Source organism: Mus pahari, chromosome 7, assembly GCF_900095145.1.
Source record: "Mus pahari chromosome 7, PAHARI_EIJ_v1.1, whole genome shotgun sequence".
Lineage (NCBI taxonomy): Eukaryota > Metazoa > Chordata > Mammalia > Rodentia > Muridae > Mus > Mus pahari.
In genome coordinates this window covers 1,882,139-1,896,071 of record NC_034596.1, presented here as the reverse complement: position 1 = coordinate 1,896,071, position 13,933 = coordinate 1,882,139, and the positions used below count along the sequence as shown (strand labels likewise).

General features: G+C 48.9%; 1 protein-coding gene across 1 annotated transcript in view; it reads left to right on the top strand.

The window, feature by feature from the left end:
* The window catches only part of Dpysl5 (dihydropyrimidinase like 5), a 47,890-nt gene that overhangs the window by 22,608 nt on the left and 11,349 nt on the right, over positions 1-13,933 (top strand). The window contains exons 2-7 of the mRNA XM_021202309.1: positions 4,039-4,197; positions 4,705-4,884; positions 5,597-5,665; positions 7,046-7,090; positions 8,822-8,897; positions 9,876-10,032. Of these exons, the coding sequence (XP_021057968.1) occupies positions 4,039-4,197; positions 4,705-4,884; positions 5,597-5,665; positions 7,046-7,090; positions 8,822-8,897; positions 9,876-10,032 (686 nt within the window). The remainder of the gene's footprint in view (positions 1-4,038; positions 4,198-4,704; positions 4,885-5,596; positions 5,666-7,045; positions 7,091-8,821; positions 8,898-9,875; positions 10,033-13,933) is intronic.

Below are 13,933 nucleotides of genomic sequence, written 5' to 3'. Positions count from 1 at the left end.
TCTTCTGTGCCTATCTCTGCATCTGAAATCTATAACTATCATCTTTTAAACATGGAAATACAGCTAACTAAATTTAGTTTTAGCTTTTTCCAGGCTTACTTGTATAGTGCATCGTATAAAAATGACATAGCTTTCAGCGTATGTTGTAAAATTAGTATACTAATTAATTGATATAATAAATTTTAGAAAATAAGAAGAAAACAACTCAGGACCAGTCACTTCAAAGCAGCCGTCAACCATGCACTTGGTGTGCTTCCTCCTGTGTTGTGTGTGATTTAACATAGCTCCAAGTGTCTTGTGAACGCACTGACTCTGCTCTTCAGTCACGGCAGCAGTGCCCTGTTACGTTTGACTTAGGCCCTATGCTGGCTGTGTCTTTTTTACTTGGCATAGCTAGACTCATTTGGGAAAATGTCCCACCAGACTGGCCGGTGGGCAAGCCTGTGGGGCGTTTTCTTGATTGCCGGTGGATGTGGGGGGCCCATGTTGATTGCCGGTGGATGTGGGGGGCCCATGCCACTGTGGGTGGTGCTTCCGCTGGGCAGGTGGCCTTGGGGGTGTATTAGAAGCAGGTTGAGCAAACCATGAAGAGCCAGAGTGGCCTCTGCATTAGCGCCGCATGGAGTTCCTGCCCCTACTTTCTTTGAGGATGGACTGTGATGTGGAGCCCTTTCCTCCTCCAGCCGCCTTTGCTCGTGTGTTCCATCCCAGCCATAGAAGCCCTAACACAGCCTCCGAGAGCTGTGCTGTGTGCTGCTGCCTTCAGCTCACCTAAGCAAAAGGTGTTGGTCTAAGTAGTCATGACGTGTGGCAGGCCCACAGCCACCCATCCTTAAACACGTCCCCCTTAAAGCATCAGGAACACGACAGTGCATTGCTCTGCTGCTGATCTGTGCAAGGCTTTCTGGGGGGTGACGATAAAAAGATCTGTCACATCTGTGATGTCCTCGTGTTCACAGAGCCCATGGCATTCATCCTGGGCATCAGAACTGTGCCCGTTTAAAAGGCCAGCTGTGTGCGTGTGCATGAGCATGCCTGTGCTTGTGCGTGTGTGTGTGTGTGCGTGTGTGCGTGTGTGTGTGTGTGTGTGTGTGTGTGTGTGTGCGCGTGCGTGCCAAGTAGGCCCTGAGCCAGCAGCTGGTGGGAGGAGGATTTGCTGAGCCTATGAACTCTGGTTTGGAGGCCCAGAGTAGCAGTGGTAGTAATAGTAATGTGTGCTCTTCTGAGCCCCACAACTGTGGCCCTACAGGTACAGATGCACATGTGTGTGGCTGCATGTGGAGGTGCAGAGGGGGCTCGTGGCTGCTCCTGGGTAACAGCCAGTAGATGGAGAATTAAAGACCGCTGCTCAGCATGCTCTCCAGAACTCTTCAGTTCCTGTGGCTCCAGGGGACGCTGCTTGGGGCTTCTGACAGCCTGGACTTATTCCCCACCAGGCTCAGAAGCTGTGTCAGCCTATACCTAGACCACTGTTGGTCTCTGGAATTCCCTGCCTGAAAGCCAAGAGCCCTTCCAGGATCACACAAGGCTGGACCTTTCTTCTTAGTGAACCGAACACAAATGTGCGCACAGCACACTAGGTTCAAGGGTGGTATTTTGTAGCAGTGGACAAAGTTTGGATCTGCGTGCTCAGCATGCATCCAGGGTGGAAGTTATGGGGTAGGGCGGGCTCCAGGGAAAGCCAGTTTCTCTGCATTGTAGCTGTTTCAGAGGAGATAATGGTTTATTAGCTCCGTCTGTACTGTGGAGTATTTGGAGATTTGTTAAATGAATTGCCTTTTTTACCCTTGCCTTGGGGTACTGGGCGTTAAGAACAGTCCCGAGTCCTTTATCATTAGAGTCTCCACGGTCCCCTCTTTTCCACCGACAGCTGCCGCCGAGCTGAGAGGCACAAAGACCAGCAACTGAGAGCCAAAGAACTAAACAGTTTAGGCTATGCACTGCTAGTAAATCAGACTCCCCCATGTGCACGCGGACAGGGCAAAACGGAGTACATCCACCTGCTGTAAGGATGAATCAGCCTCGCAGGCTCCAGCGCAACCGGGAACAGAAGCCAGCTAGTAAACTACAATCTGCGCAGCCCCGGCTCCAGCCCCATCCCCACGCCTACATATATTACACGGAGCTACCGCCCTCTGTTGGCTGCATTTAAGCAATGCAAGAAGTCAGACCATCCCGGCTCTGAGATTTTTTTTTTTTTTTTTTTCCTTCTTAATTGTTGTTTGGCTGCTTGACTTATTTTCTTGGCCTTAGTCTCCAGGAGTATCTCTGGTTTGTGATCAGGGAATTTGACTTTATGGAGAAGACAGCTTCATCAGGCTTTTTTCCTCCAGTGGAAAGCAGAATGAATCAGGATAATTTTTTAAATTTATTTTATTTATATGTGTCCATTGTAGCTGTCTTCAGACACACAAGAAGAGGGAGTCAGATCCCATTACAGATGGTTATGAGCCACCATGTGGGTGCTGGGAATCAAACTCAGGACCTCTGGAAGAGCAGTCAGTGCTCTTAACTCTGAGCCATCTCTCCAGCTCCGAATCAGGATAATTAATCAGAAGGGTACTTTACCATTCCTTAGTGATTCTTGGCTTTCTCTTCCAACACATGTGAAGCTATCCCACATGTGAAGACCCCTCTCTCGGTTATTTTAATCATAACAACCGGGTTTTATTTGGGAACAGCACATTGACCTGACCTTTGGGTAATGTCACTTCAGACGTTCACAAAAGTTACCTGCTCAAATAAATCGAATTTATTTGACTTCCAGAACCCAGCCTGGAGAGGCAGAGTCAGGAGAGCCCAGAGCAAGCAGGTTGTGCAGACTGATTATCAGTGAGCTCTGGGTTTGATCAAGACACCTTGCATAGTGCTAAGATGGAAAAGCAATTGAGAATAGTTCCCAACATCCACCTTGAGCCTCCTCCACATGCACATCCCTGTGCATGGGCGTGCACACACACCCACACTTTACATACATGTAAACACACATACACATGCACAAATATCCACAAGATGGGAGGAAAAACTTTTTTAAAGTAATATCTTGTGGAGCCTGTGAATTCAGTTAGGAATCTAAAAGTGCTCTATCCCAGACAAGACAAATTATGCTCATGAACACAGGGAGGGGACATGAGGACAAAGGGGCTGATATGGATTTTTTTTTTTTTTTTGGACAACTCCCACACCAAAACAGTACTTTACTTTGTGAATTTTGACCGACATTATTATTATTGTTTTGCATTTTGAGAAAGGGTTTCTCTGTGTAGTCCTGGCTGTCCTGGAACTCACTCTGTAGACCAGGATGGCCTCAAACTCAGAAATTCGCCTGCCTCTGCCTCCCAAGTGCTGGAATTAAAGGTGTGCGCCACCACTACCTGGCCCGACCCATTTATTATTATTCCCAAGTTAAGTAAAACTGCTTCATAAGAAGTGACAGAAAAGCTGGTCAGTAGTGGCGCCGCCTTTAACCCCAGTCCTCATCAGGCAGAGGCAGGTGGATCTCTGTGAGTTTGAGGCCAGCTTGGTCTACAGAGTGAGTTCCAGGTCAGCCAGGGCTACACAGAGAAACCCTGTCTGGATAAATGCACAAACAAAACAAGTGAGAGAACAATCTCTAAAATCCCATATTAAAGCACTCTGTGGTTTACTGCATGTCTGTAACTAGATCACCATATTTTCCATGTGAACACTTGATTAGACTTCCCACTGTAACAGGTATATACAAACAAATCCTTGGGCGAGTTAGAGGGAAATCTTACTGGGAAGGTAGCAGCCAGGCTTGGGCTCCCCAATATGCTAAGTGCTTTTTCCAAAGACCCAGGCTAGAACCCCGTGTGAGGAAGAAGCAGGTTTCTTTGCTGAACCCAGAGTTCTAAAGAAGATCACCTGTCACAGCTCTGACCCTCCCCTGGGCAGGCCTTACTGGGTTTGATCCTCCATGGTTGTTCTGGGTGTACCTGAACACCGTGCATCTCTGTGATGGTGACTTAAGTGCAGGCAGGGCTGTGACAAGACCACCTTCCCTCCCTCTTCCTTCAGGCGGCCCTCGTTGGAGGCACCACCATGATCATCGGTCACGTCCTGCCAGACAAGGAGACCTCCCTTGTGGAAGCCTATGAGAAGTGCAGGGCTCTAGCTGACCCCAAGGTCTGCTGTGACTATGCCCTCCATGTGGGGATCACCTGGTGGGCACCCAAGGTAACAGTGCTGATGGGACTCCCACCTCAGGAGGGCACCAGGGGGCTGGTGTCCAGACGGGTGTGTGGCGGAGCTGGCTGGGGACTGAAGCTGTTATGTATGCAGGACCCTCACCCTTCACCACTCCAGCTTCCCTATGTCCCAAACAAAGCATTTAGGAGTCCCTGAAGATGGAGTCCCTGAAGATGGTGGGCAGACCTGTCCTGTCTATCTGAGAGCCCATTTCTCAGCATTCACAGTGAGCATCAATTGCAACAGAGTCCAAGGCCATGACTCCCTGAACTGAGCACTGCGGTGCTCAGGATATCCCGAAGAGGTACCAGGAATGTCTAGTGGGGAGTACTGCTGAATGGTCAGCTCAGGCAGAGAGCTGTGGCCTGTGTCTACTGGGAGTTCACAGCACCGACCTGGGACCCGAGACACAGTTGGTCACAGCCTGCCCCATCTCTCCACTGGGCCAGCACCTGCTCGTCTTACTGGATGCTGACTTTGCACTTTGCTCTCCAGGTGAAAGCAGAAATGGAGACACTGGTGAGGGAGAAGGGGGTCAACTCCTTCCAGATGTTCATGACCTACAAGGACTTGTACATGCTTCGAGACAGTGAGCTGTACCAAGTGTTTCATGCCTGCAGGGACATCGGGGCGATCCCCCGGGTCCACGCTGAAAATGGGGAGCTCGTGGCTGAGGCAAGTCTGCAACTGAGGTCATGTGTGGGGGTGGGGCCAGTGGAGACTGCCTATCACTGTCCTTCAAGAGTCACTTAAACCAAGTAGTGAAACAAAATGCTGCAAGGTGTGGACATCTGGGGTGCCAAATCTTGGTCTGAAATACAAACTTTATTTATACATATATAATCCCAAGAGGTTTCTAAGTCTTAGGTGAAAATTGTGAATATTATGATAAATTCTATTATAGTAAAATAATTTAGAGCATCTCTTGAGAATATTTTTTGAAAAGAACCATGGAAAATAAACAGTCGGGCTCCATTTCCCCGCCTCCCTGTCAGAACTGTTACGCCATAAACATCTGTTCTCTGGTACGAAGGCTGGGCCCTTGGTTGTCTTGGGTGGAAGCTAGTCCTAGGAGTTGCTGGTACCAGATACTTGTTGAGATTTCCAGAGAAGCAGCTGTAACTTTTAATAAACTGACTAGTGGTGTTTGTCTTTGGTGCCCGCTGGCTGTTGCTTGATGACTGGGCTGTATTTTAAGAATAAGAGATAGCGCACAGTCCTTAAGAAATGAGAAGAGAATCAGATGTTTCCTACATGAGGCCCCAGCTTCTCCTTTGGATAACGTACATTGCAGAAGGAGGCCTAGGAGCCCCCTTGACTGCCCCTGAGGTTGGGGAGCTTCTTGTACCCCTGTAATTCTGTTGTCTTCTCCCCCGCTGTTATTCAGGGTGCTAAGGAGGCTCTAGACTTGGGTATCACAGGCCCTGAAGGCATCGAGATCAGCCATCCAGAGGAGGTAGGAGAAACTTCCTGTGTCACAGTTGGCTTCTTTACTCTCATGTAGACTTCCTGAATATGTTAGCTTTCTGTCCCTGAAAATAAGGCTGAGAGGGAAAAAAAAATTATTATTGTGTTGTTGTTGATGTTGTTACTTATCATTGCTCATACCTATAGTCTCAACAGATTTAGTGGACGTTTCACATCGGGCAGAATCTCACAGTGACAGGAGCAAAGGAGGACTGATCACCTGATGATTAATCAGTAAACAAAGAGTTAAACAGGAAGTGGCCAGAGAACTACCAAGAGAAGGCCGCCCCCTCCCCCAGTGACCTTCTTCCTCCAGCTCAGCCTTGCCTCTTATTTCCAGAAATCCCACCACTATGTAGAGACCAAGAATTAGTATCCTGAGACTATGGGAAAGAAGAGGACAACAGGCCTTCTTATTCAGACTGTAACAGTCATGGAATCTTTTAGAAGAGATGTCAAAAATATGTTACATGACGAGTTTGGGGCCAGCCTGGGCTAGATGAGACACTCTCTCAGAAAATAAGTAAAAGAAAACTATGTCACCCCATAGGTGAAATCCCCATCTGGGAGCTCCCCTCCCCCAATTAACTTTCTTTATGCTGAGACTACCTTGGATTTCCGTGGAAGGACAGGGTAAACCCGGCCATGCTCCACTGAATTCTAATTTCAAGGCGTTGGAGAGACCATTTCAGGGGTCACTTTATGCAGAATTGAATGTGGACACAAAAGAGACAGACAGATCCTTTAGTGTTAGAAGAAAATTAAGCTCGAAGTCAGGACTCTGCATTGTGGACACTAGATTCTAACTGAGGAAGAAATTGAACCCTTCCCACCAGAAACAAGCACGTGCCTGTCCACACCCTGTCATTCATACATCTCGCCAAGGGGAAGGGAAGGCCTGTTGTCCTCTTCTTGTACCCCTGCGTGCACTTTCATAGGGCACTAACTTGGATTCCCAGTGATCTGCCGCTGAGGATGTTCTGGCAGAATCACAGTAGATAGAATAGAGAATGCCTTCTTGTGCTAGGACCCTGTTCAGACATTCTCACCATTTCCAGCAGAAGCAACCTCCCCTTTCTCCATAACCTAGAACACAGAGCAGTGGAGGGTGATATAGAAACTATATTCCCAGCTCTCATGAGGCTGAGACAGAAAGGGCTCAGGGTCCAGGCCAGCCTGGGACTCTCCTTCCATGGAAACCCTGCTGACTGCGGCCCCTGCCAGGGTCTTGCTCCTATCTACAGCCAGCCCCTGTGTGTGCAGCCAGCCATTCTGCTGTGTCAGCTGCCCCAGCTGTACAGAGAGCCCTCAGGCAGGTTCAGCTGCTTGGAAGAGATGGTAACAGTGCTTCCTTCTTTGTTTTTAATAGCTGGAAGCAGAAGCCACTCACCGTGTCATCACCATTGCCAACCGGGTAAGTGGCTGCCATCCTCCTGGGGCCACGGTTTTTTGTTGTTGTTGTTGTTGGTTTTTTTTAAAGATTTATTTATTTATTTAATGTATGTGAGTACACCATTGCTCTCTTCAGACACACCAGAAGAGGTCATCAGATCCCATTACCATGAGCCACCATGCGGTTGCTGGGAATTGAACTCAGGACCTCTGGAAGAGCAGTCAGTGCTCTTAACCACTGAGCCATCTTACCAGCCCAGGGCCATGGTTCTTGTCTAGAGGCCAGTGCCACAGGTGGCTCTCAGCACCCCAGTGGAATGGACAAGTTAGTCCCAGAGATGTGGTGCACATCCTGCCCACCCCAGCTCTCTCTCCCACCCCTTTAGATCAATGAAGCCACTGAAGCCGAGTCAGTGCTCGAGTGTAAATGGCACACTCACTTATAATTTAACCGCACGCCTGCCGCTGGGCCTTTGTTTCCAAGCTTCTTTCCCTGGTTCCGTTCAGGTAAAGCCATTAACAAGGCACTGGCAGAGCATGTCTGGAACCAGCAAGAGAGGGCGCCAGAAATCAGAGCCTTGTTCTTTACTAATAAATTCATGCTTTCCTCGCCTGCGACTCACAGCCCCCCTGATCTGATACTTCATTATCTGAAATCACAGAGACAGGATCACACTGCTCTGCCCTGGACAGCTGCCGGGGCTCAGAGGGACCAAAGCGAGGGAAAGCTCTGTGTGCCTCGGGCGGCCACCCTTCTTCCCAGCAGATGTCACTGAAGGACAGATTCCCAATGGCGTTGGTTCTTGGCTGACAATATCAATGTTATGTGTCAAAGTTACAGTCTCAGAAAAGTGAGCTCTCAGGTTCACCCACAAAAATCAGAAACTGGGATGGGGCCTAGCAATCTGTACTGAGAGTATATCTGCTTCCCCCCAGCCCTACAGTTCTAATGAGGGGTCTGCATGGGACCGTCCCTCGGAAATGACCTTGACTGCCCTGAAGGATGTAAACACAGTTGTGGTTTGGGAATATGGAAGACAGGGAGGCTGGATATCAACCAACCCTAAGGATTAATCAACTCGTCCTGTTAGCACCTTAAATGTCTGGACCTTGTTCCATAGTTATACCACATACTTCCTGATAGACACCCAGCCCATAATAAGGAAGGGTCTGACCAGCCTTCAGCTCCTTGGTTCTTGGCTCAAATGTGCCCGAATTAGTTAAGCTGTGCACTACATTTGCCCAGTTCTATACACTAGCGATCATATGACAGCTTTTGTCCAGTCTGGACTCTGAGCCTGACTTTTCTCCTGGGTATGTCTATTCTGTCTATTGATAAGGTGACCTTCAGACCACAGGCATCAAGATGCCAGGTACCGGATGTCATATGTGACTGTTTCTGGGTCATCATGTTTATGAACAAAAAATAAAATAAAACAAGAAAAATAAAAGCCCATGAGATCAGAGAAAATCTGAGATTTACACTCATTAACTGCAACCTGAGGTCACCTCCTGGGTTGCTGGTGGACCCCAGTGCTGTGGCTTCCATCTGCTTCTGCCTTGCTCCACACAGTTCTACATCCTGTTGGGTGCTCAGACCACAGCCCTGCATCCCAAGTGCAAACTATCATCTACTGATGGGTATTGAGCAGCACACAGGGATACATGTTGGTGCTGGCCTGATAAAAGGGTGGTGGGGTGCATGGCAGCTTTATGGCGGTTACTGCTACTTCCTGCTGTCTCTTGCCTTTAGACTCACTGTCCCATCTACCTGGTCAATGTGTCTAGTATCTCAGCTGGTGATGTCATTGCAGCTGCTAAAATGCAAGGTGAGTCCTTCCTAGCTTTAGGCACACGTTGTGCTTGGGATTGGAAAAGGGTTAGGGTCCATCAGCTAACACACTGCCAGGCTGGGCTGCTGAGACCTCGGATGGCCGCGGATTTCTTTGTAACTGTGTGCCTCGGGGTGCCCTGCTCTAGCCTGGCTCAGTAGGAGAGACCCAGTCCTCCTCTTCACACATAACAGCTTTCCAGAAATGTCTATTACTTTGACTAGGTCAGGTAAAAAGATCTAAGTCTTAAGTGGTGGCTTTTTGGTCTGTTATGTTGAACTAACAGTTACCTTGGCAACTAACAAAATGCTAAACTGGTTCCAGTGGGCATGTAGGGGGCAGGGTGGAGGTGGAGGAAGACAAACTTGAAATAACTGTGTGGGCCCAACTTCCCTTCCTCACCTTGAACCCTGCGTCTGACCCCTGAGGAGCACTTGTGACTCAGGGGAAATAAAGCCAGTGTAGAACCTTGGGGGTGTTACCCAGCACCATGCGTGCCTCAGCCTTCATAACATTTGGACATCTGGGCTCCACCTTCTCCCTCGCCTTTAACTGAGGTTCCTTGAGGGGTCTCAGCCGGATTGTTGGCCCAGCTTGCTGGATGAACCCCTCTTCTGACTTCCTACTCTCCGAATCTGCTCCGGATCCCACCCCAGACGCTCCCAAGCTGTCAAATCACCTGCCTGCCCAGAGAACAGGCCGGGCTGCCCCCTAGGCCTGGCACCTCATGCCTGCCTTAACTACCACAGCTATCCATACCACATTAGAAGTCCCAGAATTCCCTTCTACCGCCCCTAGTCTCAAAACCCTTGTCCTTCCGCCCAGGGTCAACAGGATGGGAAAAGCTCTGGGCTTTTACATGCCCAAGGGAGCTGGACAAGCCTTTCCCATCTGCTCGGCTCCTTTAACTGTGCCACAGCCCAGCCATGTCATAGGCCAGGGGCTTCCAAGTTACACTTTTGACTCTTCTTCCAGGAAAGGTGGTGCTGGCCGAGACCACCAACGCACACGCCACGCTCACGGGCTTGCACTACTACCACCAGGACTGGTCCCACGCAGCCGCCTATGTCACGGTGCCTCCTCTGAGACTGGACACCAACACTTCCACCTACCTCATGAGCCTGCTGGCCAAGTAAGGTGTTTGAGCTGGAGAGTGCTCTGCACAGACACTTAACCTGACATCCTCTAGTTCTAGAAGCCAAACCTGACCTGGGTTTGGTTCTGTCGGCCCACGGGGGTGATTTTGCTTGAACCTCCTTCTCACTTGCTACTGCTGGCTTCTCTGACATTGGAGTGAGAGCACTCGTCGGCATTGCAGAGGCCCTGGCACCTTACCCTGAAGCCCTGTGGGGAGCCCTGGCATAGGACTCATCTTTCCATGTGGGTGGGGCTCTTCCTGACTGCATCAGTTACTTTGTTACGGCACCAAAATACTCAAGGGAGCAACCTTTAAGAGACAAAGGTTTTATTTTAGGCCCTTTCCAGAGATTCAGTCCTCCACGAAGGCTTGGCAGTAGGCAGCTAGGACTCCCTCTCTCTGTGAGGAGGAGACAGTGAGCAGAAGAACCCTGGCAGTTGCCTGCTTTGCTTTCGTCTGGATTCAGCCCAGGCCCTCCATCTCTGGATGGCACGGCCCGTATTCTTCCTCCCTCAGTCCTTTCTAGAAAAGCCCCCACAGACACACCCAGAGGGGTACCCTACTCATGCCCTGGCAGTTCCCAGTTCAGTCCAGTTGACATGGAGATTAGTGGTGTTCACCTTCACCTCTCCCCAGTGTTGCCTCAGTTTCTCTATCCTTGTGTGTCGCTTCCTCCTGTGCCTGCCTTCCTTCTTTCTGTCCCCTTTCCTGTCTTTTCTGTCACACCCGCTTCTGAGCTCCATTTTCAATCCCTTCTGTGTCTAATGCTCAGCCTCCACCTGAACAAAACCGACCAAGGAGCATTCTGATTGGGCAAGGCACATTCATGGAAAAGATCCTTTTGTTTCCATGACAGCTTGAAACTTCTTTATCTTCTGCTAGAGACATCCTGGGGAGAGATGTTCCATTCTCTTCTGTTTGACTTTTAAAGTCCTGTTTGGTTTAGAGTCGGCTCCTTGTCCACATCCCTAGCTCTCTCTGCTCCTGTTGGGGCCGAAGGAGGAGAGAGAAATGTGGGGGCATCTTCTCCACACCCCAGCATGTTCTTACTCAGCTGTCAGCACCGGCAAGGACCCATGCTTACACCAGGCCACTTCCTACAGTGCCCCAGCCCACAGGAAGCCCACGGGGCTTGACCATCCCTTTGGAACACCCGTGTCTCACACAGAATTTGGACGTAGGGGACAAAGCTGTGGGGACAGTATACAGAGTGCCTCTCAACCCCAGGGAGACAAGTCTGACTTTGGGTTCTGACCTTTGGGTTTTAGGTTTCTGGGAGGCAAGAGGCACACATAACTAAGCTATACTGGTCAAGGCATGGCCTTGCCCATCCCTCAGCCATCACTGCCTCTCCTTAAAAGACAGTCTTGTAAGTTGCTGACCTCCGTGTGAGGTCGCTTAGCAGAGACGTTTTTGCTTTTCTCCCATTCTTCTGTCTCTTTTTTCAACCCAAGCTTCCTGGGGAAACACTAATTGAATTGCAGTGCCCAAGTGACCCCATAAATAAAGAGGAGCAATTGAGACAGGCTCTGGGCCTCCACATGCATGCATGTGTACCCACATACACCCAAACATGCACAACACCCATTCATGCATGTTTTTACAATACCATAAGAAAGACTTGATCAAATTCAGAGACTCTCTTGAAACACTACACTTGTCACAAGCAAATTTACCAAAGGAACGAAACCACACTAAGTGTCCAGTCCATGGAGACACAAATAGACAGGAAAAGGAAGCATTAATTATTCATTGAATAATTTAAGTCTTTATATATATAGCTGGGTTTTCTACTTTAATTATGAAATAAATTCTCATGTAAGAATTATGATTTGATACGGTAGAGAGATAGTCTTAGTTCCTTTTTAATCAGTGAACATTGTGAATATGTGCTATTTTATAGGATTCACGGCACAAGTTAACTATAGGAATTTATGATTACTATAATTTTCTCCTATAACATGTGATTCGTATAATTTATGTCATACAGAATACCGACTGGAAAACATCAATCACCTTTTTCTACAAAGAGAATCTGAGGATCTGGAAAGATGGCTCAGCAGTTAAGACCACTGCCTGCTCTTCCAGAGGACCAAGGTTCAATTCCCAACACCACATGGCAGCTCACAACTGTCTGTAACTCCAAGATCTGATACCCTCACACAGACATACATGCAGGCAAAACACCAGCNCACATAAAAAGAAAACTAATCTTTAAATAGTATAAAAACGATAATAAAAAAGAGAATCTGGGTGGCTCACCCGTCNTTTACATTCTGGTCTAATTCCTTAGGTTAAGCATGAATAAAAAGTATAATTCATATTTGTCCCTTATTTTAAAACCAGGGTTCCTGGGCAGGTGAGATGGCTCAGCAGATAAAAGACAGTTGTCCCCAAACCTGACAACCTNAGTTTGATCCTCATGATCTACATGTTAGAAGGAAGAACTGATCCCTGAACGTTGTCCTCCGATCTCCACGCACATATGCACATANGTGCACGCATGATACACGCATGATACACATACAAATAACTAGATGAATACTAAAGAATTNACTACCATCTGTTCCCACCAGACTAGTGGCACCTGCTTCTGAAGCAGTTTGGTGCTCAGTTGAAGNTGGGGGTTGAGCCCAGGGCTCAGGGTCTCTGGCCTGCAGCCCATTATCCTGTATTGGAATCTCCTTTAGTNTGAACTGCACCTGGGGGTCTCTAAGAAGAGAAGAAACCCTGAGATTCCATCATTTCTCATGGCTTCTGCAGGACCAGAGAGGGTGGAGAGCCTTAGGGGAGACACAGAACATTCCTGTTCTGTGGACTTCTTTTCCTGCCTCTATAGCCTAGGGCAAGGTCAGCCCTGCCACCCAAGAGCTGAGTCATCACGCTATGGATTTGCCAGGGACATTAGTCTTTGGCAAGAACCTTAACTGATGGGCCTGCCAGGTGCCAGGAAAGAGTCTTCGGTGTAGCCTGACTGAAAACTGTTCAGGACCCTCAAAATCTTTTTCATACCACACCACAGCACAGCACAGCACACCACAGCACAGCACACCACAGCACAGCACACCACAGCACACCACACCACAGCACACCACACCACAGGCACTGTTCTGATCCCAGGGCCCCTTCTGAGTGGGCAGGCCAGTTAGCCCATGTGCTTATCTACAAGGGACACAAAGCCCTCAGGGGCCCCACCGGCCAGTTCCAGCAGTGTCCCTGTTCCCACATGATCTCCTTGCTGCAGGCAGGTNACTCTTAGGCTTGCTTTGCCCTAGTGACGTAAGCATTCTCATCACTGTGGCTTCTCNTACAGAAATCTCTGACCGTGGGTAGTCATTCTGCCTCCTTCCGTGTTTGGCAGAGAGCAGACCGCAGTGTGCCTCTTTGGCCGCCCTTCCCTNCTTCTGTATCTGCCTGAGGTCCTGGTCGAGTGCTTAGCCATTTGTAGCCCTTAACCCTCTGAATACCTTGGCATGGGTGCTAACCNGTGACAATCCCCTCAGCTTCCAGACGGTGACTGTTAAATCTTGGTAATCTTTCCCTTGAGTGTTGTGGCTCCAAGTCATTTAGCAAGTTTAGCTAAACATCTACTATGCACTTCCTGCTGGGACAGTGTGGGACAGGGAGCTGGTAAAAACAAGNTGGCGTGTGTGCCATGACATTAAGACCACCTCTATCATCTCAGCCCAGCCAAATCCTCAGTGGTGGGCAAGTTGGCTTCCAGCTGGATCTGAGCAGTCACCAACTCCAGCATTTCCCGGAGTCTCTGGGGACCCCGCTCAGCACATATGCCAATTCTGTAGGCAGATACATTGTTCATTTAAACAAAAGCAACAAACTATAGAGGTGGCCCAGCAAATAAGCAGCAGAACCAAGTTGGAAATGGATTCTCTAC